Here is a 25,628-nt window from a genome sequence, read left to right on the forward strand (position 1 = left end):
AAGTCAGCCCAAAGCAGTTCAGGCGATAAACCAGACGCATTTGCAAAATGGTCTGGGTATGAAGGGGTTAAGGCTTTGGTGAAGAAGGAGGAAAATGAGTCAGCGTTTTCAACTTCGAGAAAGCCCAAACCTAAGAAACCTCTACGGTGCTTCAGGTGCCAGAAGTTGGGACATTTGCAAAAGGATTGTAGAGTTAAATTACAATCAGAGCCCAACAAAGAGGACAGAGGGAAAAATAAATCAGTGCAGCTAGTCACGGCAGAAGAAAGGAGTCAGCTCTGCAAGCAAGCAGGAGGAAAGAGCTTTCAGTGGCTCATAGACTCTGGATCTTCTACAGTGATTTCGAATAGACCTGACTTCTTCCAGGACTTCAGGGACTCTTCTGAAAAATCTATCACGCTGGCTGATGGCAAAAAAGTTCAAGTGTCTGGCGAAGGCTCGTGCAGACTACCTTTTTTGAAAGAATGCTTTGATAATGCATTGTTTGTTCCCAGTTTAAGTTATTCTCTTCTAGGAGTGTCAAGTTTAACAGAAAAAGGTTTCTGTGTGTCTTTTGAAAAAGACTGTTAAGTATATGAAAAGAAATACTTGCTTAGTCATTAAAATTGTGTGTGTATGGCTATCTCAGGGTTAAACAGAGAAAGACTATCTGTGGGCAATTACCTTGAGATAGAGGCTGTTCTGGGAACCTTGCTAAGATTCTAAGTTAGCCTCATCACAGCTGTATGTAATGTAGATAAGAATTGTGTAAGATGTGTATATAGTTTCTCACTTGTGTAAAATGGAACTGATCACTGCTTACTGATCACTGCTCTCTGATCACTGCTCTCTGTGTATGCCTCAGTGTGCTGATCTGAACTGATCTGAATTGAACTGCACAGAAGCCTGAAGGAAATAAACCAGCTCTGCTGTGTAAGACCTGCGTGATGTGTGTTTGTTTCTGAGCACAAACAGAGTTCCAGAGAGAGAAAAGTTCTGGCAATAACCCAACAAAGACAAATGCTTTATTCGAAAGCATGGACTCCTGAAAGGAACTGCAAAGCTGCAGAATGGATTGTATTTTATACAGGACAATCCAAATGAGGAAGAAACTCCAGAGGTGCAAGCAGGTTGTATGGAAACTTTTGAAAATGTTCCTAACCATGACAATTGCATCCATGTTTTACATTGGAGGCTTGGACATTCGAGTTTTAAAGTTCTGAACAAAACTCTGAATTTTTCAGAGGGTCTAAAAGTTCAGAAATGCAACAAGTTTCTCGATTGTCTGATTTGTAAAGTTGCCAAGTCAAAAGAGAAGAATATTCCACGTGTCAGAGACTGGCGGAGTCAACACGTATTGGGACTGGTGCACATGGATCTGACCGGCCCGTTTCCAGAGAGCTATGGAGGAGCCAGATATGCTTTAGTCATTCTGGATGATAAAACCCGTTTTTCGTGGGTATATTTGTTAAAGCACATATCTGAATGTTTAGACACGGTGCAGGAATGGGTTAAATTCATAGAGAGAAAACTCCAGAAGCAGATCCGGCAGCTGATGACGGATCGGGGAGGCGAGTTTCAATCGACCCGTTTTAAGCAGTTTTGTAAAAAGACTGGCATAAGTCATAAATTATGTAGCCCGAGGACACCGCATCAGAATGGCAATGTTGAGAGGCGCATCGGCATGCTGAAAGAAAAAATGCAATGCTTGTTAAAGGACGCCGAAGCAGAGCCACAATTGTGGGGAGAAGCGTTTGTGGCAGCCAATTACCTTTGTAACAGGACTTGGACTAAAACCATAAATAACATTCCTTTCTTTTTGCTTTACAACAGGAAACCAAATCTAAAGCACTTGAGAACTTGGGGGAGTTTTGCTGTTGTAAATGTTCCAATTTCACAGAGACGTACTGTTCCTTCCAAAGAAATCAGATTACGCTTTGTAGGTTATGATCACAACAACTGGAGGTTCTTGTGCGAAGGGGGAAGAATAGTGGTCTCTAGGTCAGCTAACTTTAGTGAAGCGAATTGGAAAAGAGTGCACGGCAACCTGGAAGTGTTGGTAGAACTAGAAAGCAGGCAGGAGCCTGAATTGTTGGTTAACCGACAGAGTACAGAGACTCAAGAGTTAAGGCAAGAAGAACAGCAGGAAGAAGCTCCAAGACGCAGTCAAAGAGTTAATAAAGGCATACCACCAAAACGGTATGGCTTTGAAGCTTGCTGTGTGAATTATGAGCCTAGTTCGTACTCTAAAGTAAAGAAGTTGAATTCTTTAGAGAGGCAGCAGTGGGAAAGTGCCGAGCAAAAGAAAAGAAACAGTCTTAAGGAAGAGACGAGTTTGCCAGCAGGGCAAAAATCTCTAAGTTGCAGGAAACTGTTTAGCCTCAAGCAGTTAGAGAAGGGGTGAAGAAATTCAAGCCTCGGCTGGTCGCCAGAAAAGTTAAGGAGGCAGTTTGAAATTGAATGTTCTTCAAAATGTTTAAATCTTTTGTTGTTGGAAAGAGGTTTTCCTAGGATTGAAAAAGGATCAAGCAGATGAAAGAAGTTTTTGCTAAGCAATGTGATTGCAGGATTGCAAAGGGAAAAAGCCCCATGGAAATGAATGTGTGAAGCAACCTGCAAAAGAAACCGCTTTAGCAACTTCAGGCTTGTATCATTTGGTGGTGATAAATGTTATGTTCAGTGAACAGTTTGATTGTATGTTTTGTTACTATTCTCAGCAGGTTTATGGTGACGTTTGAAAAGATAGGAAGCAAGTGAAGTTTTTCCTATGAGGCTAAGTAGGGATGTGCTCCGCTCCGATTAGGAGCGTAGAAGCAGTAGCGGATTGGCCTGCTCCGCCTTACCCAGAGGCGGAGTAGGAGCGGACCGTGGACCCCCTAGAAGCAAGGCGAAGAGAAGCGACCATTTTTCGGAGCTCCGAGTTCAGGCGGAGCGCTCCGGTCGCCATCTTGAAAACATTTCGCCATAGGATTGCATTGCGGCAAATAATCGCGCATAACTATGATGTTTTTGAAGCTATCGCTCTGGAAATTCTTGTGCTCAGAGAGTCGTGGATGGGGGTCATTTTGAGACCACTCTCACCTCTCTGCGTTGTCCGTGTCGCGTGCTATATTTTTTTGAAAATCGGGTCAACCGCGCGGCTCAAACTGCGTTTCGGCTTTTCGCCCATAGGATTGCATTGAGGGAAAGAATCGGGGATAACTGGGGGGGGGTTTAAGCTATTCTTGTGCACAGAGAGTTGTGGATGGGGGTCATTTTGAGACTACTCTCAACTTTCTGCGTGCTGTGGTTCACGTGCAATATTTTGTTAAAAATCGGGGTTTGGGTTTTTTTTTATTTATTTTTTTATTTTTTTGGAAGCGATGACAGGCACATTCAACTCCCAATCCTGATGAGAATTGATCTCCTCAGAAAGCATCCTCCTCCAATCCCAGCGTTGGAGGGGGGACTAAGGCAGACCCACCCTGAGAACTTTCTGTTTTGTGTCTCTTTGTGGGTTGGCGTTCGTGGAGGGAACACTTAGTTAGTTAGTGCTCCTGCTTTGGACTTTGGAGATAGATTAGGATAGGTTTAGTTTGGCGTGTGTGTGTGTTTGTTTGCTTCTTTCTGACTTGTAGCTTAGTTTGCCCTGTGTTTTCCCCTTACTTTGATTTAATATAAACTTTATTTTTGAATTTTGGAGTGTGTGGTTGGGTTGGTTGCCCCCCCCTTCCCTGTATTAAAGCCTGACTGTTCTGCTTTTGTGAAAGCTTTCTTTTGAAAGCATACACACACTTTTTGTCCCATTTCCCTACATTTATATTCTTAAACATATTTTATTATATTCTTTCACATAGTCTATTAGTATATATTCTCATACATATTATATTAGTAGTATTCATATTTTGTTCTTCTTATAGTAGTGGTTGGTTCTTTTCCCCCCTCCCCTCTCTTAAATCCTGATTGTGTTTCCTTCTATCTTCTATATACCAAATATACCAAAAAAAATTGATTCTCTTTTTCTTCTCTGTGTAACTTGGACGGAGTGGGCTGCTTTTGTCAAGTTCAACAGGCAGCCACAGATTGAGCATTTTGGGGAAAGCATACGCACACCATTTCCCTATTCTTAAACATATTATATTATATTCTTTTACATAGTCTTAGTAGTCTATTAGTACACATTCTCATACATATTAGTAGTATTCATATTTTGTTCTTCTTATAGTAGTGGTTGGTTCTTTTCCCCCCTCCCCTCTCTTAAATCCTGATTGTGTTTCCTTCTATCTTCTATATACCAAAATATACCAAAAAAAATTGATTCTCTTTTTCTTCTCTGTGTAACTTGGACAGAGTGGGCTGCTTTTGTGCAGCCACAGATTGAGCATTTTGGGGAAAGCATACGCACACCATTTCCCTATTCTTAAACATATTATTATTATATTCTTTTACATAGTCTTAGTAGTCTATTAGTATATATTCTCATACATATTATTAGTAGTATTCATATTTTGTTCTTCTTATAGTAGTGGTTGTCCCATTTCTTGTCCCATTTCCCTACATTTATTAGTAATATTCTTAAACATATTATTATATTCTTTTAGATATTCTTAGTAGTATATATATATATATATATTAGTATATTCTCATACATATTAGTAGTAGTATATTTTATTTTTCTTGTCCCATTTCCCTACATTTAAACATATTATATTCTTCTTATACATATTCTTAGTAGTACCTTATACATAGTATTAGTAGTATTAATATTTTATTAGTCATCATGAAAAGAGGAAGGAGGCGTGCTGAAAGCAGCAAGGCTCAGGCTGCCAGCAGGCTGCCTCTCCTCCTGTGAAACTCAAACGGGCAACTCCTTGGCTGACTGCTACAAAACAGAAGCAGGACAAGCAGCAGGCAGAGCCACTCTCTTCTGCAACTTGTGCCCGGCGTTCTCTTTTTGAGGGTGGGAATGGGAAAAGTGCCCGTTTGCAAGAGGCACGTGGCAGCAGTGCCATTAGAGGAGGAGGAGTATCCCCAACTCCCTCATTCTCCTTTCAGCCCACGAGCCCGCTGATGGACCTAGACGAGGTCCTCAGCACAGTGGAGGGGGGGGAGGAGGAGGAGGCGGTGGGCCTCCAGGATGTGGGGGCTGAGGAGGAGCAGCAGCAGGCCGAGGCTCTCTCCCCAGTCTCATCCCACACCCCTGTTTCTGTGGCAACACCAGAGAGCTCAGGCGGGCAATTGGTGGTGTCACCACGGAAACGAAAGACAAGCATCGTGTGGGACCACTTTGAGTTGGGAGCGGATCCCCGCTTTGCTGTCTGTCGCCACTGCAAACTCAGCCTAAGCAGGGGTTCATCGACAGGGCATTATGGAACCAGCAGCATGAAGATGCATCTTCATAGGCAGCACCAGGCGATCTTGCTGGGAAAAGAGGCGGGCAAGGCGACTGGTTCCAGGGGAAAGCCGAAGGCTGCTGCTGGCACTGCCACTCTAAGCTCTCCATCTCCCATCCCCACAAGGGTTAGGCAGGCAACCCTGCAGGACATGGGGTGGGGGAAGTATTGGCCCACAAGATGGCGTTTTCCAATGCCCACCCAGGGTGCTACTGTATTGGGGCATCTGCCGGGACTGACTCCTCCCCAATACTAGATCTATGACATGTCACTCTGCCTGCCCCTCTGCTAGCCTGTCCTCCTCGGTGACCGACTCGCTGGGATGGTTTGCGTTTGCAATGCGTGACTAACTGCAATGCTGGCTTAGAAACCAGCCATCACTTCCTTGTGCCCCCAGAAATGCCCGCAGCCTGCCTGCCTGCCTGCCCGCCTGCCCGCCTCCCCCGGGGTGCTGCTGTGGTGGGGCATCTGCCAGGACTGACTCCTCGCCTACTCTGCCTGCCTCTCTGCCCGCCTGGTGCCTGGTTTGCTCCCAATCATCCTCCTCTGTGCCCCTCAAGGCGTAACTGCTGGCTTAGAAAGAAAGAACCAGCCATCTTTGCCTCACTTTGCGCCCACTTATGGGTTGGTTTGCTATGCGTTAGTGCTCAAGCCATCCTTGCGGCACTACAATGCATGCTGCCTGCCTGCTTTCCCTCCCTTCTCCCCTTCCCGCCTTGCAGCGATGGTGTATGTGTCTTGCTTTGACTAAGGGGAGAAGTCCTTCCTGCGCTCACTTAGACTTTATCAAATTCAATAATCCCTTTTTCAAATGTGCAAGAAGATTTAGGGTTATCTCGTGGCATGTTGGGATTGCCTTGGAACTGGCCCCATTGAGCTGTCTGCAATTGCAACTTTAAATCCCTGACATACTGGAGTGTTCAAATTTCAAAAGTTCCCCTAACATCAGGGGATGATGGGATTGCCTTGAAACTTGGTGTCCATGGGGACACATGGGTAAGCTGTCATGGGACCAAAGGATAGGTTTCTAACGTGCAAATTGACGTAGTTGTAGAATGGGACTTGATTTGGGGTGAGTTAAAAAGTTTAAGCCGCGCCAAAAATCAGGGGATGATGGGATTTGCTTGCAACTTGGCGTGCATGTGGACACATGGATAAGCTATCATGGTGCCGAGTTTGAGGTTTCTAACATGCAAATTGACGGAGCTATCCCAAGGGGTGTGAATGGGGTGCCCGATTTTCATAAATTCCCCAAAAATCAGGGGATGATGGGATTGCCTTGAAACTTGGCGTCCATGTGGACACGTGGATAAGCTATCATGGTGCCGACTTTGGGGTTTCAAACATGCAAATTGACATAGTTGTAGAATGGGACAATTTGGGGTGAGTTAAGCCATGCCAAAAATCAGGGGATGATGGGATTTGCTTGCAACTTGGCGTGCATGTGGACACGTGGATAAGCTATCATGGTGCTGAGTTTGAGGTTTCTAACGTGCAAATTGACGGAGCTATCTAAAGGGGTGTGAATTAGGGTTATGGGTGGTGCGTTAGAGGGTAGAGCCGCGCCAAAAATCAGGGGATGATGGGATTTGCTTGCAACTTGGCGTGCATGTGGACACATGGATAAGCTGCCCTGGTGCCGAGTTTGAGGTTTCTAACATGCAAATTGACGGAGCTATCCCAAGGGGTGTGAATGGGGTGCCCGATTTTCAAAAATTCGCCAAAAATCAGGGGATGATGGGATTGCCTTGAAACTTGGCGTGTGTGTGTATACGCCCATGAGGTGTCATGGTGCCAAACATGAGGTTTCTAACTTCAACGGAAAAAAAGTTGTTTACTTTTTTAGCTTTCAATGCAACCCTATGGGGGGGCAAAAACGGAGCTCCGGATCCGGATCCGGAGCTCCGAGCGGAGCAGAGCGGAAGTGGGCGAAGCGGGGGCGGAGCGGAGCGACCCGCTCCGGAAAATGGCGGATCTGCAAGTGAAGCGGAGCGGGGGGTCCGTGCACACCCCTAAGGCTAAGTATTGTGCTGGTGTATGGTTGGTGGCTGCATCATATAACCAACGCAGCACCTCCGCACAGCCACCGCGGGGCAAATAATTCATATAGACAGTCCCTTGGACATGTATGGTAAAAATGGCACTGTCCAACAGCTGGGATTCCTGGAAGTGCAAATAATAATAATAATAATAATAATAATAATAATAATAATAATAATAATAATAATAATAATAATATATTTCTTACCTGCCTTTCCAATTGGATCAAGGCTGTGAACAGCAACAAGCATAAAATACACAAAATACTGATTAAAAACATAGCATACGCTGTTAAAAACATCCTAAAAGCATATTAAAAGTATCCTAAAATTCTACTGGATAGGCCTGCCGGAAGAGATCCGGTGCTATTGCCCAGGCCATGAAACAGGTGATGACAGCAGCACAGAAGGTGAGGGGGGAATGATAGTTGATAAAACCTTTCACTCCCTTTCAGCAAAACAGTTCTGTATAGTTTCCCTACTGAACTAAAGTTTCTAGGGGAGAGAGAATGACTATTAACCTGGTTTAAGTCTGTAGGGTAGACATTTTACTTAGTTATTTTATCCATACCCTGTCTTTCTTCTGTGAAGCTCAGCTTGATATACATAGGAGTTCCCAGACAATCTCCCATCCAGGGATTGGCCAGCCTCAGACTTGCTTAACTGAAGCAAAGTTGATGCAACATGGACCTTCAGATCAAGCATTGGGTATGCTTCCTGGCAATTTTAGGTAACAATCAGACTTGTTGATTCAGGCTACATTCCTTTATCCATTTACTTTGGAGTAAGATCCATTGAACTTGATGGGACTTACTTCTGTGTAGATATGCCTAAGATACCACTGCCATCATTCATATAGTTCACTGTCATATAGTTCCCTACTCAAGAGCACTAATGGCTGTATTCGCCGTGTTGGTCCTACCTATAATTTCACTCCACCCTGCTCTTTCTTTAGGTGTCCCTGTTTTGGAGCTATGAATCTCCCAGGAAGATGTCCCTTCAGTAAACCTTTCATCTTTTTCTTCTTGTACTTGTTTGCTGTCTTCTCTCTCTCCACATTTTTGCACCTATGTGACAGGAACACTTATCTGAAGTGGAGGAGTAACTTCATAAACAAATCCAACTTCTCATTGATGGGAACCACCACCCATAATTCTTCCAGTACATCCTCCAAGCCCATAGATCCTGGAATATGGACAGTGAACTCCATTGGACGCTTGGGGAACCAGATGGGGGCATATGCCACCCTCTATGCCTTAGCCAAACTCAACGGGCATGAAGCCTTCATCCTTCCAGCCATGCACCGATATCTATCACCAATATTCCAGATCACTCTGCCGGTGCTCCCTGATGAAATAGTGCGCATATTGCCCTGGAGAAACTTCAACCTACATGATTGGATGTCAGAGGATTATCGTCACATCCAGGGCAAGTACGTTCGGCTGACTGGCTACCCTTGTTCTTACACCTTTTATCACCACATACGGCAAGAGATACTACAGGAGTTCACCTTCCATGACCACATCAAGGAAGAGGTGAATCAATACCTTTTGGGACTACGGAGGGAGCACCAGGACGTGACCTATGTTGGAGTGCATGTTCGGAGAGGGGATTATGTGTCGGTAATGCCCAATACCTGGAAAGGTGTGGTAGCTGATAGAGACTACCTGGAGAAAGCCATGAACTACTTCAGAGAGAAGTACCACAATCCTGTTTTTGTAGTGACCAGCAACGGGATGGAGTGGTGCAAGCAAAACATCAATGCCTCCAAGGGAGACATTTACTTTGCTGGGAATGGGCAGGAGTCCTCTCCAGGAAAGGATTTTGCTCTCCTTGCTCATTGCAACCACACAATAATGACCATTGGGACTTTTGGCATTTGGGCCGGCTACTTGGCTGGTGGTGAGACTGTCTACTTGGCTAACTACACCCTGCCAGACTCTCCCTTCCTTAAGGTGTTCAAGCCCTCGGCAGCCTTCTTGCCTGAATGGATTGGGATTCCAGCTGACCTTTCCCCTCTGCTGCCCAAATGAAAACTGCCCAAGTCCAGAAGCCATAGGCTAGAGTAGGTCGTTGTTCATTGATGTGTGAACCGCCCAGGGAGATTTGGCTGTTGGGCAGTATAGAAGTTAAATAAATAAATCAGGTACCAGTAGAAGGGCTTATCTTAGGGTGACCCTATGAAAAGGAGGTCAGGGCTCCTGTATCTTTAACAGTTGTATTGAAAGGGGAATTTCAGCTGGTGTCATTTGTATGCATGCAGCACCTGGTGAAATTCCCTCTTCATCACAACAATTAAAGCTGCAGGAGCTATACTTTGGTATATCAACCTTTTATCAACTTAGGTTGATATACCAACTACGCCCTTATCTGGACAGAGATAGCCTAGCTACAGTTATCCATGCTCTGATAACCTCTCGTTTGGATTACTGCAATGCGTTATACGTGGGGCTGCCTTTGAAAACGGTCCGGAAGCTTCAGCTGGTACAAAACAGGGCAGCCCGTTTACTAACAGGGACTGGCCGGTGAGATCACATTACGCCAGTCCTTTTCCAGCTTCATTGGCTGCCAGTCCAGGTCCGGGCCCGATTCAAAGTGCTGGTATTGACATTTAAAGCCCTAAATGATTTGGGGACAGGTTATTTGAAGGAACGCCTCCTCCCATATGTACTTTCCCAGACCTTAAGATCATCTACAGGGGCCCTTCTCTGTGTGCTCCTGCCAAAGGAAGTGAGGCAGGTGGCTACTAGGAGGAGGGCTTTCTCCGCTGTGGCACCCCAGTTGTGGAATGAGCTCCCCAGAGAGGTCCACCTGGCGCCTACACTGTACTCCTTTCATTGCCAGCTGAAGACCTTTTGATTCACTCAGTATTTTAACACTTAATTTTAACTTAAATTTAAATTTTACAGTTTTAACTCTGTATTTTAATCTTATATCAATTTTTCTGCGTGGTTTTATCCTGGTTGTGCTTTTTATACTGTATTTTGTATTTGTGCTTTTAACCTGTTGGTTGTTTTATTATGGTTTTAATTTTTGTGAACCGCCCAGAGAGCTTCAGCTATTGGGCGGTATAAAAATGTAATAAATAAATAAATAAATACTAGAATGTCCAGATACAAAAAAAGGGCAGGGCTCCTGCAACTTTAACTGTTGTGATGAAGAAGGAATTTCACCAGGTGCTGCAAGCATGCAAATGACACTTGCTGAAATTAACCTTTTTCAATACAACTGTTAAAGTTATGGGAGCCCTGTCCTCCTTTTCATACAGTGCTCCATCACTCCAGTGTTTTATCACACTCTCTTCATGCCTGGTTTGCAGCGTGGCACTGAGATGATGTCATGCCTGTCCTGCAGACACCCCGCCTCTTCTCCTTTTTCGTATTTTCCTACAGCAGGGAAAGTATGAGTTATTTCCCCCAAATGGAATTAAAGCACCCTTCAGCCCCCATGTAGTGCCATCTGTGGCGTTACACCCCACAAGTCAATTCCAAATGTATGTCTGCAGTTTGTAAGTCTGTGGTTTTTAGAATGTTGGCCTGAGTGGGCGGAGTTAGAATGTCTTGGGAGGGGGATGAGTGATATATAAGGGAATGACTGAGGGGATTGAGAGTTCTTGTTCTTGTTCTTTTCAGGGAGACTTGTTAGGTACTCTTAGAGTCTGTAGTGCTCTCTGTATTTATGGTACTTAAGTTCTGGGAAATTTGAGAGTCAGTGTAGTGAGTGGTGTCTTTAGGGTGTGGTGTGCACGTAGTGGAAGTATATTAATCAATACTGAGAATAAAGAAAGTTCAAGAGTGATTGTGTGAGAGAAAGGAAAGCGCGTATGTGAGTGAGTGACAGGATTGAATGAAAGGTTTACAAAAAAGGTTTTAAAATGTTATTTGAAACAAAGCTTATCAACTTTTAAAAATAAATTTTAATTGTTTTGTTTTTAAAACTACCACAAAAATCCCACGTGTCTGTTTGGCATTTATCATCTTAAGTTTACACATATAACACCCACTCTGACAATCATTCATCTAAGCAGATATAACTCACAGCACATTATATATATATATTAAAATCCATTCTCCATTTTAAACCCCTTTCTCCACATAGTTTGGAGGAAGGTGGGCTTTATCCCTTGCCTCAGGCGTATCAAGTGGTGGTGCTTGGCTTGAGCAGGGAGTAGCCTCGGCCGGGTCTGGTGTTCAGAGCCTGTGTCGCCCCATAAGAAGTGGTGGCAGACGTGAGGTCTGGTGTTCAGAGCCTGTGTCGTGGCATAAGAAGTGGTGGTAGCGTTGGGATCCAAAGTAGACTCTGTTCATTTATAGTGGTAGAAGTCAAAAAGGATTTTATTTGTGAACAGGACAGAGGGTGGTTACTGTAAAGCACCTCTGAGGTCCTTAGCTGTGAAAGTTACATATTACCTAAGTCAGAGGTTGCGCTGATACAATTCTCTGACAGGATATTTTTGTCTGTGATGAGATACATATTATAAAATATCAAGTTTACCACTCCTGACCTCAATTGAAAACTCCCAGTACCATTTTATTTATTAAGGTTAAGTCTCTGTCTGATAAAAATGAATATCTTAGCGTTGAAGAAAGATGCCCTTTCAGACAGATGTAAGCGTTTAAATTTGCCAACTGAAGGAAAGTCAGTTGATGAAATGAAATGGGCTCTTATAGAATATTACAGAGTTCATGCTGCAGTTGAAACTGAGGTAAATCCTCTGAGGCAAGTGCCTGTAGAAATGTCTCCTCAATACATGCAGCTAGAAAGGGAGAAATTAGAACAATGAAAAGCTGATAGACAACTTGAATTAGAAAAGATAAAACAGCAGGAGTCTAATAGACAAATTGAATTAGAAAAGATAAAACAGCAGGAAAAACTTGAATTGGAAAGGATAAAACAAAGAGATAGAGAATTGGAACAACAAGAAAGGCTGAGGGAAAAAGATCGAGAGTGTTAGGCCCTCTGAGGAGTTGCTGGGGATGGACTCAGAGGAGGAGGAAACAGAACCTGTACAGGCAGAGGCTAGTGTCACGGCTGCTGAACTGGTGGCAGCTGGGAGTGGGGCCAACTCAGAGAATGAAGGGGAAGCAGAGCCAAGTACCAGTGTGCCGGTGATTAAACCAGCAGGGAGCTTGGCCAATTCAGAAGACACAGAGGGAGAAACAACAAACTTACCTGCACAGTTGTTTAGACATCATAGGGCGGAAAAGGAGGCCCGGCGCAGATCTCTGCGTATTTATACTAGACGCCAACTCAATAGGGAACACCTGTAGCTGCCAGGGAGGGGTATTTAGAGAGCTGGGAAGCAACAAGAACTTGCCAGAGATTAACTGAGCATCCTGGCGAAAGCTCTTGCTTCCTGTTTCGGCTTGTGTTGACCTTGTATCCTGATTGAACTTTGGACCGGCTTGGAATTCGTGACCTGCTCCTATCCCTGGACCTCTGGATTGCTTTTTGGACTCTCTCTACCTCTCGTAAGCCCTTGACTTTTGGAACTGAACTGGACTTTGCTTATGTTTAAAACTTCTTATACTCTGACATTAAAGAGTGAACTGTGTTATTTCATAGCACAGATAAAGACAAATTCCAGCGTGTGTTGCTGAGTTTGTGGCTGAATTCTTGGAGTTTGTCTGGGCACGCTGCCCACATCTGTATCTCCGTTCAATTAGCTGGTCTATTGGCAGCTTTCCCGGACAGAGAGCTAGAGCTAGAACGACTTGCTTTGGAAAAGAGAAAATTTGAGCGGGAAGATCAGAGGAGAATTGAGGAAGGGGCTAGACCTCCCAAATTATCTCCTAAAGACTTTACCCCTTATGTTGAGGGGCAAGATCCCCAAATTTTCTTCAATACCTTTGAAAAGGCAGCCATGATGTGGGAAGTAAAGCCACAAGATTACATGAAGTTTATCCCTAACTTGATCAAGGGAGACCTGGCTGAAATTTCTAACAGTTTTCCTGTGGGGGAAGCTTTAGATTTTGCCTCCTTTAAAACAGCAGTTTATAAAAGATTTCACTATGGGCCTGAGTATTTCCAGAAGAAATTTAGAAGCCTTAATGCTGTGTCATCCAAATCTTTTGTGGAGTTGGGACACAAATTAGCGGATCATTTTGAAAAATGGATCACCTGCGCTGAGGTGAAAACCAAGCAAGATTTAGTTGATCTGATGATTAAAGATCAATTAATTTTTCAAATTCCCCAAGAAATAAGATTGCTGGTGAGAGATAGAGACCCAAAAACTTATCAAGATGCAGCTTCCCTGGCTGATCAATTTTCCTTAAACCAGGGCTATCATATGACCAGCAAGTCTCCTAAAGAAAATAATATTAAACCAGGGTATAAACCTAATGGGGGTAAGAAGGAAGCTGAGGTAAATAAAAATCAGTTGCCAACAGAAAAGGCGGGAAACACCACCAAACCTATGTTTGGAAATACAGACCTCACATGCCATAATTGTGGGTTGGTGGGGCATATTAGACCACAATGTCCCAGGCTGAGAAAAGAGAAAGAGAAAAGTACCTCAGTAAGGAGAGTGGATAGTAATAAAGATGCTAAACATCCTCAAAGTTCTCAGTGTTACACATTAGTGTGGGAAAATGTTTTAATAAATGGAAAAAAGCATAAAGCTATTCTAGATACTGGAGCTTGTTTATCTCTGATTAGAGCAGATCTGGTGATGAGGGAGGAGATTATTCCTCACAGAAAAATTAACATGAACTTGTGACAGGGCCCATAATTGAAATTCCTGTAGCCGAGATGGAAGTTACATGGAGGGGAGTCACAGGGAAATGTATTTTAGGTGTTAATTGCTGTCAGAAAGAACCTCTAATCCTAGGTACTGATATCATGGGGTTAGAAGGTAGAAAAGTTTTTATTATTACACGCTCACAAGCAGCAGCGGAAGGCTTGTCAGACAATTGTAGCGAATCTGGAGAGATTGAGGGCATGCCTCTGCAGTTGCCTAGCAACCCAGCTGAAGGAACTGCTGTGCTAGGAAACATCGTTGCAAAAACTGATACCACGTTTGCTTTACACACAGGAAATGATCCCAGCTTGGAGGTTTTAAGACCCAAAGCTGAGGCACAAGAAACCTCTTTTAGTAACACTCGGAAAGAACAGGTTTTCTGGAATCGGGGACTCTTATACCAAAAGTGGTTGCCCAAGAAGAAACAAGGAAGTTGGGGGGCTGAAAAGCAGCTTGTGGTACCAATACCAGATAGGGACCAGCTGCTGAAATCAGATCACGACTCCTTTTTGGCAGGCCACATGGGGATAGGTAAAACCCAGAAAAGGTTGATGGCTAATTATTACTGGCCTAATATTTCTAGGGAAGCCACAGAGTTTTTCAAGCGCAATATCAGAGGGGGAAAGTTATAGCGCAATATCAGAGGGGGAAAGTATGTGTGATGGAGCCCGTGGTCACCCTAGCTTGTCTGGGAATTGAATTTCCAAACAAACAACAAGCATCATTGCCCATTTCCAGCAGAGGGCTCATCTATACCACGCAGGATATTCCACTATGAAAGTGGTCTACACAAGGCAGTAGACACACCAAGCAGCACATAGCAGTACAAAAAGGCCCATTCTGCCATGCCCAGCAAAGCCTGGGCATGGGGAGGGATTTGTGGGCGGGGCAAGGAAGAGATGTGCCCATCCTGCATTGGGCAGGATTTCGCGCCACTAGGGCTGGGAGGGGTTTGGGCCTGATAAAAGCCGGGCTCTCATCCCTCGAAGACCCTCTTGCTTCTGCGGCTCCCAAGGATATCTCTGCATCTCCTGAAGGATATCTTCGTTCTGATGCCCACTACCTCCAAGGAGCAGTGACATCTTCGGGCCTAGGCCCTCAGGTTTGCCGGTGCGGGAGTAAGAGAACAGGGAAAAACCCACCTGCTGCTAGGGCTCTAAGGGTCTGCCAGCCACAGCCCGGCTCGCCAGGAGAGCAGGGCTCACTTGGGCGGGCTTGCCTCCGTGCTTTGGGCGGGACCCACCCACGACCAGGTGCTGCGGCGGTGCGTGTGGGGGCAATAGGAGCCGCGTGTTCTGTGGGGCAACTGCAAAGCTGGCCACACGAACCGCGGAGGCTTAAAGGCCCAGTGGGCTTTGCGCCTTCTCTGCCCTCATGGCGTGGGCTCATCCTGACCTGCGTGGGATCACCCCCTGGGACGCAGGGTGCAGGGGCGCTAGTGCATGTGGGGGCGTTAGCAGGCTGCTTGAAGGCTGCGCGCCCACCCGTCTAGCGCCACACATCCCTCCCTGGGCTGCGGGGGGGTGCCCGCATGTGTGTGAGCCCGCTCTCTGATGGGCGGCTCGTGCCCACCAGGCCCTACATCAGGCCTGGAGAGAGAGTTGGCTGTGGTTGCCTTGGGCCTCGCATAGAGCTTTGGCCATTTAGCAGTATAGAATTTTAAACTGGCAAATAATACAAGCAGAGGCTTGCAGCCAGACTATAACCTCCACGCTCCCATTTAATACAGAGAAGCCTGGTATAAGCACGATGCCCCCCAAAAAGGGAGTTGGTGGTGCCAAGGGGAAATGAAAAGCCACCCGTGCGCAGTCAAAATGAGTAAGGCATCGCGACGATTCCTCTGACAATGAATTGGATCCCCAGGTAGCTGCCTTACTAGCCAAAGTGCAGGCCTTAGAAAGGAGCAGGGGGGTAGATTCGACACCCGCAGTTAACCCTCAGTCAAGGAGTGTAAGGCCACACCAAACACGGTTTCAAGCTCAGGCTGATTTGCTTCAATCTCTCGCTGCTAGAATTGAAGCCATCGAGCCCGCGCGCACCCAGCCCATGGAGCATCAGCATATCTCGGACCAAGATACTGCGAATACCAACTTTGAGCCGGAGCTAGCGCGCCAACAGGTGCAGGCGGCGCCGGCTGGGATGCAGCCCAATGTCATCGTTCCTGCAATTCCAAACACAGGTATGCAACTGGGAATGCCCATGGCACACACTATGAACCCATGGGATTGGTTTCCTTGGTTATCAGGTATGCCCTGGCCACAAATGCAAATGCCCGGCCTCCCTATATGCGCCCTATCACCACCACATGTACCAGCCGCCCAAGACCCAGCTGGACTCATTACACCTGGGCTTCTGGCCACCAACTCTACATCGGCTAGCAGCAGGGGCGCAGGGAACAATTTAGGACAACTTGGGCCTACGAATCCAGGAAAGGGCAATACACAACCCACATCCACTGAGTTACCCGAAGCAAGCCCATCTGCAATTAACACGGCTTGTGCTACGGTTTGGCAGGGCCCATCAGGCAGTGGGGTAACTCTAGATAGTGATAACGCTCCAAATTCAGATCCATTTTCTGGGGCAGAGCGCAATGCACTGCCAAAAGGCTGCACTTCTACACCTTTGAGTTATCACTTGCTCCCTTCCACCAGGGAAAAAATAGTGAAAGGAGAATATGTCAACATCTTCTCCTTACTCTTCAGGGAGTTGGAAAGCAATGAGAGAGAGAAATTGACGAGAAAGAGTTAGAACAGCTGAGGAGGCGCAGAGCCACTCGGACGTGGGCCAATTGGTTGCCTGGCTTCCTAATCTACATGGGTGTCCTGCAGCAGCGCTTCTCAACGAAAGCTTTCGTGCTTACTAAATACCTCAATATGATATATCGGGCGTGTATGGAATACGAAGGGGGCGCTTGGTTGGCCTACGATGAAGCCTTTCGTAAAAAGGCGGCTTTCCATCACACAGCCCACTGGGATATACGGGATTATGATTTATGGCTGCAGTTCATGACCCCGGCCAGACATGTTTCCGGTGAGAGGGCCGATAGTGGCCACGTTCTAACTAAACTCCAAACCGCCACCTCTAAAGGGAGTGTGGGGCGGGGGGTTCAATCACACCCACCTTGCTGGGAATTCAACACTAAAGGAATGTGCCTACGCTCTCCATGCAAGTATAAACACGACTGCCTGGCATGTGGGGGAGCACACCCCTCAGCTAATTGCCCCAAAACACGCTCGAGCAGGAATTCCTTTAAGGAGGGGCAGGGAGGACGGCGACAAGGCGGTCAGCAACAGCAGCCTCCTCCTAAAGGGCCCCAGCCCAGTTAGAATAGGCCCCCTCAGAACCTTGGTGTCTCGTTATCCTAGTAAACAGGATGCTGACTTGTTGTTATCAGGTTTCTCCAAAGGTTTTCGCATTCCCTTCCTTGGTACTAGGACCTCATAATTCGCCAGCAACCATAATTCAGTGAATAGTATGGAAGCCCTAGTTAAAGATAAAATAGACAAGGAATTAGCCGCTGGTCAGGTGTCTGGCCCTTACAAGGTTCCGCCGTTACCTAACCTCAAAGTGTCCCAGTTAGGTATAGTGCCAAAGAAGCGCCCGGGAGAATACAGGTTGATTCATAATCTCTCTTTTCCCAAGGATGACTCCGTTAATGACTGCATCCCAGAGCAATTGTGCTCAGTATGTTTTGCATCATTTGATTCCACTATTAAAATGGTTGGTAATAACGGTCATGGAGCCCTTATGGGAAAGTGTGACATTAAGTCTGCCTTTCGTATCCTCCCGATTCATCCCGATGATTTTAATCTATTAGGATTTCACTTTCAGGGGCATTATTATGTAGACAAAAATTTACCAATTGGATGTGCGGTCTCGTGTGCATTATTTGAGAAATTTAGCTCATTTCTCGAGTGGGCGCTGCAGACCAGAACAGGTTTTAACAATTCAATTCATTATCTCGATGATTTTTTGTTTGTTGGCCCAGCTAATACAAACCTGTGTGCTGACACTATGAATGAGTTTCACATCCTCACAGAACAATTGGGTGTCCCTTTAGCTCATGAGAAAACGGAGGGCCCCACTACAATCATAACATTTTTAGGGATTGAATTGGACTCCAATAGGCAATGTTGCAGATTACCTCAGGATAAAATGAACACTCTCCCCCAACGATTAAACCAAGTTACACAGGCTAAGAAGGTTACCCTAAGACAATTACAAGAAGTGGTGAGTCATCTTAATTTTGCATGCAGAACCTAGGTTCTGCATGGTTTCATGGTTCTAGCCATGAAAACCCACTGGGTGACTTTGGGCCAGTCACAGACTCTCAGCCCAACCTACCTCACAGGGTTGTTGTTGTGAGGATAAAATAGAGAGGAGGAGGATTATGTACACCACTTTGGGTTCCTTGGAGGGAGGAAAAGCAGGATATAAAAAAAAATCAATAAAACTGGCTGCTGATTCTGGCAAGGGGGAGAGGAGAAGGAGCGTGTTTCTGCTTGGACTCATAGAAGTCAATCACCCACATTTCCACAGTGTGAAAGTGCTGCTGGGCTGGCTGTCATCGTGAGTGAGAAAGCTTCTACACCTGCACCTGAGTCAGGCACAGGCAGGTTCTTTATTTAAATTAAGCTATTACTCCTGTTGGCTGGCTGGGCTTCCAGTGCAGGGGGACAGAGGGGGGGGACTCCATCCAATAGATTTGTAGAGCACCTGGTTGGAGAAGGCTGGGGTAGAAACTTCTACCACCAGCAGTGGAGCTCTTCATCAGCAAAGTAAAGGATAAAAGCTCCCTTCATGAATGCACAGTGATGGATTAACGTGTATGTGTGTGTGTGTTTAAGGGGGATATGGTTGGGGGCAGGATTTAAACATTCCTAAAAAATCAAGGCATGAATGGAACTGATGCAACTTGGCATGGCTAAAGCCCTCCTTAAGACCTATCACCATGTCAAGTTTCAGCGCTTTATTTTTTAAAATTTATGCAGATGTAAGCATTTTTGTTAATTTCCATTTTAAAAAGTCCCAAAAATTAAAGCATAAGCCAATCTGATTCAAACTTTGTATGGCTAAAGTCCTCCTTAAGAGCTCTCACAGTCCCAAGTTTCATCTCTTTATCTTTCAAAATTAGGGAGTTGGAAGCATTTGATTAATTTCCATTGACTTTTTTGCAGTTATCCAAAAAGGGGCAGGTCTCTGACGAGTAATCCAACAGGGCAAAGTAAGGGGAGCCACTCCGAAATCGGGGCAGAGATTTGCCTCAATGGAGTCTATTCTGGCTTGAGATCATTGTTTGAATCTTTAGGTTAATTCTGTGGCATCTAGAAATATTCACGGCTCTTTTCAGAGTGCAGGACATCTGCTCAACTCCTTTGTTCCATGCTTGGAATTGTTCTGGAATATATCTGAAACGTCATGGAACTTCTTTTGCAGCTCTCTGCAGGAGTCACTGGCATCTGGAATCTTTGACACTCAGAGCCTCGAACGCTTCCTCTGGCTGCATCTCTAGTTGTTGTTCATCAGACCCTCATCTATACAAGGGCGGTATTACTGCGCCCAGCCGAGCGAGCCGCTGCACTGTCGCATTGATGCTCCTTCACACAGCCTACATGTGAAGTAACACGTTTAGGGTTTTTTTTATAGACAGGGCGTGGCGTTGCCTCCAGTGCAGCAGCACACCCAAGGCGCAAGGGAGCAAGGGATTTTTTTTCATTGGAAAACTGATTTTGTTTGTTTTGCTTAGCTGTAAATGCATCGAATCACATTTACAGCTAACTGGGGGCAGGGGAAGGAGGAAAGGAGATGTGAACCGTTACATATTAAGATTACAAAGAATAAAACGGCAGGGAGGGGAACGGGGCAGCCAGAGTGAGCTCCATTCCACTTTCCCCCATTCTTTAAAATGCCCCCTTCCACCTTTAAGTTTGTATTTTTTTTCCCCTAAAAAGCATGGATGCGAGAACATGAAAGTGGAGGTTGCCCAGTCCTCTGAAATTTATATTTGTCTCTGCAGATTTAGAGCATTAAATAAAAAAAAAATGGGGGGAAAGAACAGCACTATCCCTCTCCTCTCCCCCCCCCCCCCCAGTTTTGGAGCGGATTTTCCAGGGTTTGCCCCTGGATGGCTTTGCATTTGCAGCTACGTTATGTGTCCAAAAATTCTAAAGTGCACATTTACGGCGGTGTAAACAGCCATATGGACAAGCCCCAGGTCAGCTTCTTCATTGTACCTGGAAACAATGTCTGTGCAGTGTATCAGCACCCTCTCAAGTTTCTTGGTGACTCAAAACTCTGGTAGCATTGCGTGAAGACATCTATCACTGAGCTGGAGATGATATCATTCATGTTCAGATGTCTGTTGAAAATAATCCATCTTCTTCATGTCTTTTGTAAGAATTGTAGAGATACATCTTCAGTCTCATCCAGTCACTGCATCACAGACTATTCAAGGCAGTCAAGCATCTTGCTTGAAAACAGGATCAACTTTTAATGAGCGAAGAAAGTTTATATTGTTTGTGTCTCTTAAATAGCTGGTATCTTAATATTCTTCTACTGTTCAACTAACTATTTTAACGTGTTCTTCTTTTGTTATGTGTATATGTGCATGTTTGTGTTCAGATCTGTCTGTGCGCTCCCCGCTTACCTTGAAGGCGTTATCCAAATCAGGAGAAACAACAGGAACATGGCAATGGACTTGAATCAAATCTATTTGGTTGCCATCTATTTGATTGATCTTTTTTTTTCCCTGGACAGTTCAGATCTTCTTGATCTGTTCTATTTTAGAAAATTAAACAAAACAATAACATTAAAATACTAATAAACATCCTATTAAGCATCCTAGCCAAGCTTACACTTGGTGTGAATGGAGGTTTTGTAAATACAATACAATATAAAGTAAAATAGGAAGAACAAAGGAAAACAATCAAAAAGGAAAGGAAAGGAAAGGAAAAATAATTGTTGCATGCATCAGTGGAAGTTCTGGATCTTCTGGTAATTAGTAAAATAGAATAGTCAAAAATGTGTCTTCCATAATGATCAATTTGAGTTATGTTGGTTTCTTAAAAAATAATTCTTGATCTGGACATCGCTAATTCTTGTCTCTCCTCATCACAATGTAAATAGATTGTAGTACTTGATTATCTATATCTTTGATGTTTGGAATATTCACTTCTTCCTTCTATGAACTAAGGACTCTCAGTCATCAAGTTTGTGCTTAGTACTTGAACTTTTTTGTTAGTTTTCTCTCAGTCAGACATCCACACTTTTCTAGATCTGAAAATATAGGTTTAAATCAGACAAACACAAAAGGAGAAAACATACCAAAATACATAAAATATGTTTTCAAGCGAGTTTAAGTTCTTTATCAATCATGATCTTAATTAAAACATCATAATTTGTAAAGTCACAACTCAAGTAACAATATATATATACCAATGGTTGCCCAGTTATAAAAGAACTCAATATCCATCTTCAATCATTCTCACCCCTATATAAACCCTGGTGCAGACAACAAGGATGTTTCAAATTTTGCTCATGTGGGTTTGATAACTTCCTCCACTTCTTTTTTTCCATTTAAAACAGTTAATTTATTTCTTCTACCATTTCTATTTCACCCCCCCAACTTGCATTGAGGTTTTAAAAGTTACTTCTTTTTTAACTATGTGAAATACTTCTGATTCACAGTCACCTGTTCAAAAAGTTCCTCTTTTTATAACAGTGCTTATAATGCTGCATCACATATGTATGAGCGATTTCTGTTCTTATTTATTTTAACTCTTTAATTTTAATTTTATTCTGTTTGGATCTGTACCATGTATGTTACGTTGTGTGCACAATGTACAAACCGAAAGACAAATAATTTTAATTAATTTTTCACTGGCTTTGTATTTTTACTTCCTATATGCAAATTACTCTTCAATAATAATAAAAAAGGAAACCTTTCAAGTGAAGCCTCTTTACTCCATGTGTTTGTAGGTTTGCTTCCTTGTTTAGGTAAGTTATCATATTTGGAGTTATTTTAATAAGATTAGCAATTTTGTATTTCTTTATGCTTTTTTAGTCTTCTGCACCATTTCCTTACATGTATCAAAACCTCCTTCTTTCCCTATCTCAGGTTCACAAAATTTTGCCAAGGGCATTTAAATGAGGCACAAAACTTTCTATCAGCCCTTGAATGAAAATTCTACTGCCAAAATTCCAACCTCTCTTTATTTATTATTTATTTATTTATTTATTTATTTAGAGTATTTTTATCCCGCACCTCAGCCAAAAGGCTCTCGGAGCGGCTTACAATGTGTCAATAAAGAAGACAGTCCCTACCCTCAGGCTTACATTCTAAATAATTCTTACATTCTTTCCTTCATCAAAACCTACTATTCTTTCTTTCTTCTCTGACACTTACTCTTTTGGACTGTGATCTGATCCTCATTTAATCTGATAGGACTTTCCAAGACTCAAAGGTTCAGCAACCAGATCTGTACATTCTTTAAACTACACATCTGGAGTCTTCTTATTTGTGGTCAAACCAGACAGTGTAGAGTGTGTTATTTTTTACTGACGCAAACTATGGTCACTCTGCCACACCCTCATTACTCTAGCCAACCAGGAAAAAAACAAGTCTGTTCATTCAGCAGTCACAATGTCTGCACTTCTGTAGCTAACAATGACTATTCTGTATCACTTTTAGCTTCATTACACTGTGCTATCACTGCTAATTTCATGCAAAGGACTCCGAAGTTTTCCAGCTTATAATCTGCTTTTACTGTGAAGCACTCCCATGCATCCTGCTGTAATTGTGCTTCTTAGCCAAAAGAAGCGTTGTATTTTAGTACCCCTTAAAGAGCGAATTTTTTGTTGTTCTCCGAGCGGCCACTGGGGGCCAGGAGGATGATTTGATATTTTTAAACTTCAAAATAAACAAATGCTTACATCTACATAAGTTTTAAAGCTAAAGATATCAAAATTGGCACAGTAATAGATATTAAGTAGGGCTTTCAGGAGAGGAGTCGATGAGAAAGCCTGGCTTACAATGTAGCCCACTGTTAATATTTCAGGAGATGGAGTGGAAGCTGAATTTGACTCAGAACCCATTGACACATACCATATACCGCTTCCATACCACTATATCCTGCTTGGTGTGGCTCCTGCCTTTTATATACTGCTTTCTTACCACTTTCATAGTGCAATAGCCCAGTTGGTATAGATGAGGCCTAAGCTGGCTGTTATTGAGGAGTCACCTGAAATGAATTCTGGGTACTAAAAGCAAAGAGCTGTCAGCACTAGGTTGGGTGAGGCTATTGACTAGTATCCAAAGAGATTCTTTAGTTGTGTCCATGAGCTTTTACAAACCTAGTGGGAGTGTAAAGATTTGTTTTCTTTGAACATCTGATTCCCATCTCTTATTTGTTTGAGTTCTATTGTACACTGACTTAATTGTTTGTGCAGAAAAAAATGTATATAAAGTTTATTATTATTATTATTATTATTATTATTATTATTATTATTACTATATTTCATTTATAACTTGCCTTTCCCCCCCTCTTGCAAGGAACCCAAGGTGTCTTACATGGTCCTCCTCCTTTGCATTTTATCTCCACAACTAATCTGTCAGGTAGGTCAGGCTGAGATCTCCCGTGCCCAAGTCCAACACTCTAACCAATACACAACACTGGTTCCCCATTACTAAATGTGATAAATAAGAAAGAAAGATATTAGTAATATGAAGTGGTTTTGAAACTCCCATCAGCTTTGAATACGTTAATGAATATGTAATATGGTTCACTATTTTAGGAGAAATTAATCCCCAAACTCTCTAAGGATGTAAACCCCCACCCCCCAAAACCCCCACCTCCATTACCCATTGTATGCCGGGCAAAGAAGAAGCCTTAAACTGAGGGCTTGTCTAGACAGGCGCTATTTCCCGGGGTAGCTTCAGAATGGTGGCAGGTGATCTACATGGCACAATTAATTTTTGTGAACCGCCCAGAGAGCTTCGGCTATTGGGCGGTATAAAAATGTAATAAATAAATAAATAAATAAACCGCCACTCCGAAGAGGTCCAGGGGCAAAGCCCCAAAGCTCCGTTCTAAAAAAGTCGGGCACTTTTTGGAACAAAATTAAAGGGGGTGTGTGTGGATATTCTGTGAGGGAGCACCCCATTCCTCCCCTCCTTGTTCACCCCATTTAGGATCGCATTTACAGCTTTAAAAAAGAAAGAAAGAAAGAAAAGAACTAGGCCAATTTAAAAACAAACAAATCCTAACTTTAGAAGGAGGGGTGGATGCTCCCAGGCGCCCCAGAACTGCCACGTCTGTGCTCGGCTACGCATCTCTGTGGACCTTTGTTAAGAAAAAAATATTAAAAATTAAAGGGGGTTGGATATTCTGCCAGGGAGGGAGCACCCCATTCCTCCCCCCCCCATTCCCTCCATTTAGCTTTACATGCGACCCTTCAGAACATGTCAGTCCATTTAAAAAAAACAAAAAACAAAACCTTAACCTTAGAAGAGGGGACGCAGATGCTCCCAGGTGCCCCGGACCTGCTGAGTGTGTGCTCGGGTGGGCAGGCGCAGTGGCGACAGACGTGTTGCCGCCTGGAAAGCCCGCAACTGCACTCCTTCCGATGTAGATGGCTGGAAGGAGCGTCAATGCGGCAGCGTGCTGCCTTGCCTCGCCCCGCCCTGCACTGCATTCCCGATGTCATCAAGACGAGGGCTGAGTCGGACCTCTGTTCTCTTCAGTCCACATTATCAGCATTTACCTTGCTGTAACTCTCCAAGGATTCAGGCAAAGGTCCCTCATAAGTCCCTCTTCCTGGGCATTTTAAAATCTCTCGTCCTTTTATCAGAGAAGCTCATTTGTGATTTTGCCTCGGACCGTCGTCATTTTGAGTATGTGCTCTGTAAAGGAGGAACGCCCAGCAAACTGCTGGCTTCAGACTGGATTTAGCACGGACCCTTGGTTTGGACACTCAAAGCTCACACAGAATGAGGTTTAAGACCATTTATTCAGGATAAGGGTAGGAAATACATGGGATTCAGCAGAATAAAACTTAGTTACATGCATAAAGTACCAGAACCCAGAGTAAGCAAGCTAAAATCTAAAACTACAGATCATACGTCACCCAGACCAGCCTCAGCTGACTCTTCCCTGTTCTTTTCACAGGGTTTCTTTATACTATCCTTTTCACTCCATTGCCCCCTCCCTTCAGCTTTGATGCAAGGAGTTACTTCACACTTCAGCCCAGGATGGCTAATCACTCAAGGCCACAAGACAGTTACAATCGGATGGCTCCTTCTTCTCCCCCTCACGCAGCTGGTCTGGATCTTATCTCCCCTCCTATAGAACCATAAAACCATAAAATTCATGCGTTAAAAAACATGCCAGTCCCAAGATCCGCTTAACCCTTACATGCTCAACCACTGAGCTGGGAGACCCATTAAGAACCATTAAGACCCCACCCCCCAAGCCCCTTAGAGACCGGTTGAATTTCTTCCTC

General features: G+C 44.1%; 1 protein-coding gene across 1 annotated transcript; it reads left to right on the forward strand.

Moving 5' to 3' along the window:
• The first annotated feature begins 8,364 nt into the window (after positions 1 to 8,364).
• LOC134406156 (galactoside alpha-(1,2)-fucosyltransferase 2-like) lies at positions 8,365 to 9,423 on the forward strand. Its single transcript, XM_063137443.1, has one exon. The coding sequence runs from the start codon at positions 8,365 to 8,367 to the stop codon at positions 9,421 to 9,423; it is 1,059 nt and encodes a 352-aa protein (XP_062993513.1).
• The last annotated feature ends 16,205 nt before the right edge of the window (positions 9,424 to 25,628 follow it).

Source organism: Elgaria multicarinata, chromosome 11 (genome assembly GCF_023053635.1).
Source record: "Elgaria multicarinata webbii isolate HBS135686 ecotype San Diego chromosome 11, rElgMul1.1.pri, whole genome shotgun sequence".
Lineage (NCBI taxonomy): Eukaryota > Metazoa > Chordata > Lepidosauria > Squamata > Anguidae > Elgaria > Elgaria multicarinata.

What these genes read in the sequence shown, in the direction of transcription:
- LOC134406156 (XM_063137443.1), top strand. Translation starts at nt 8,365, where the DNA reads ATGAATCTCCCAGGAAGATGTCCCTTCAGTAAACCTTTCATCTTTTTC.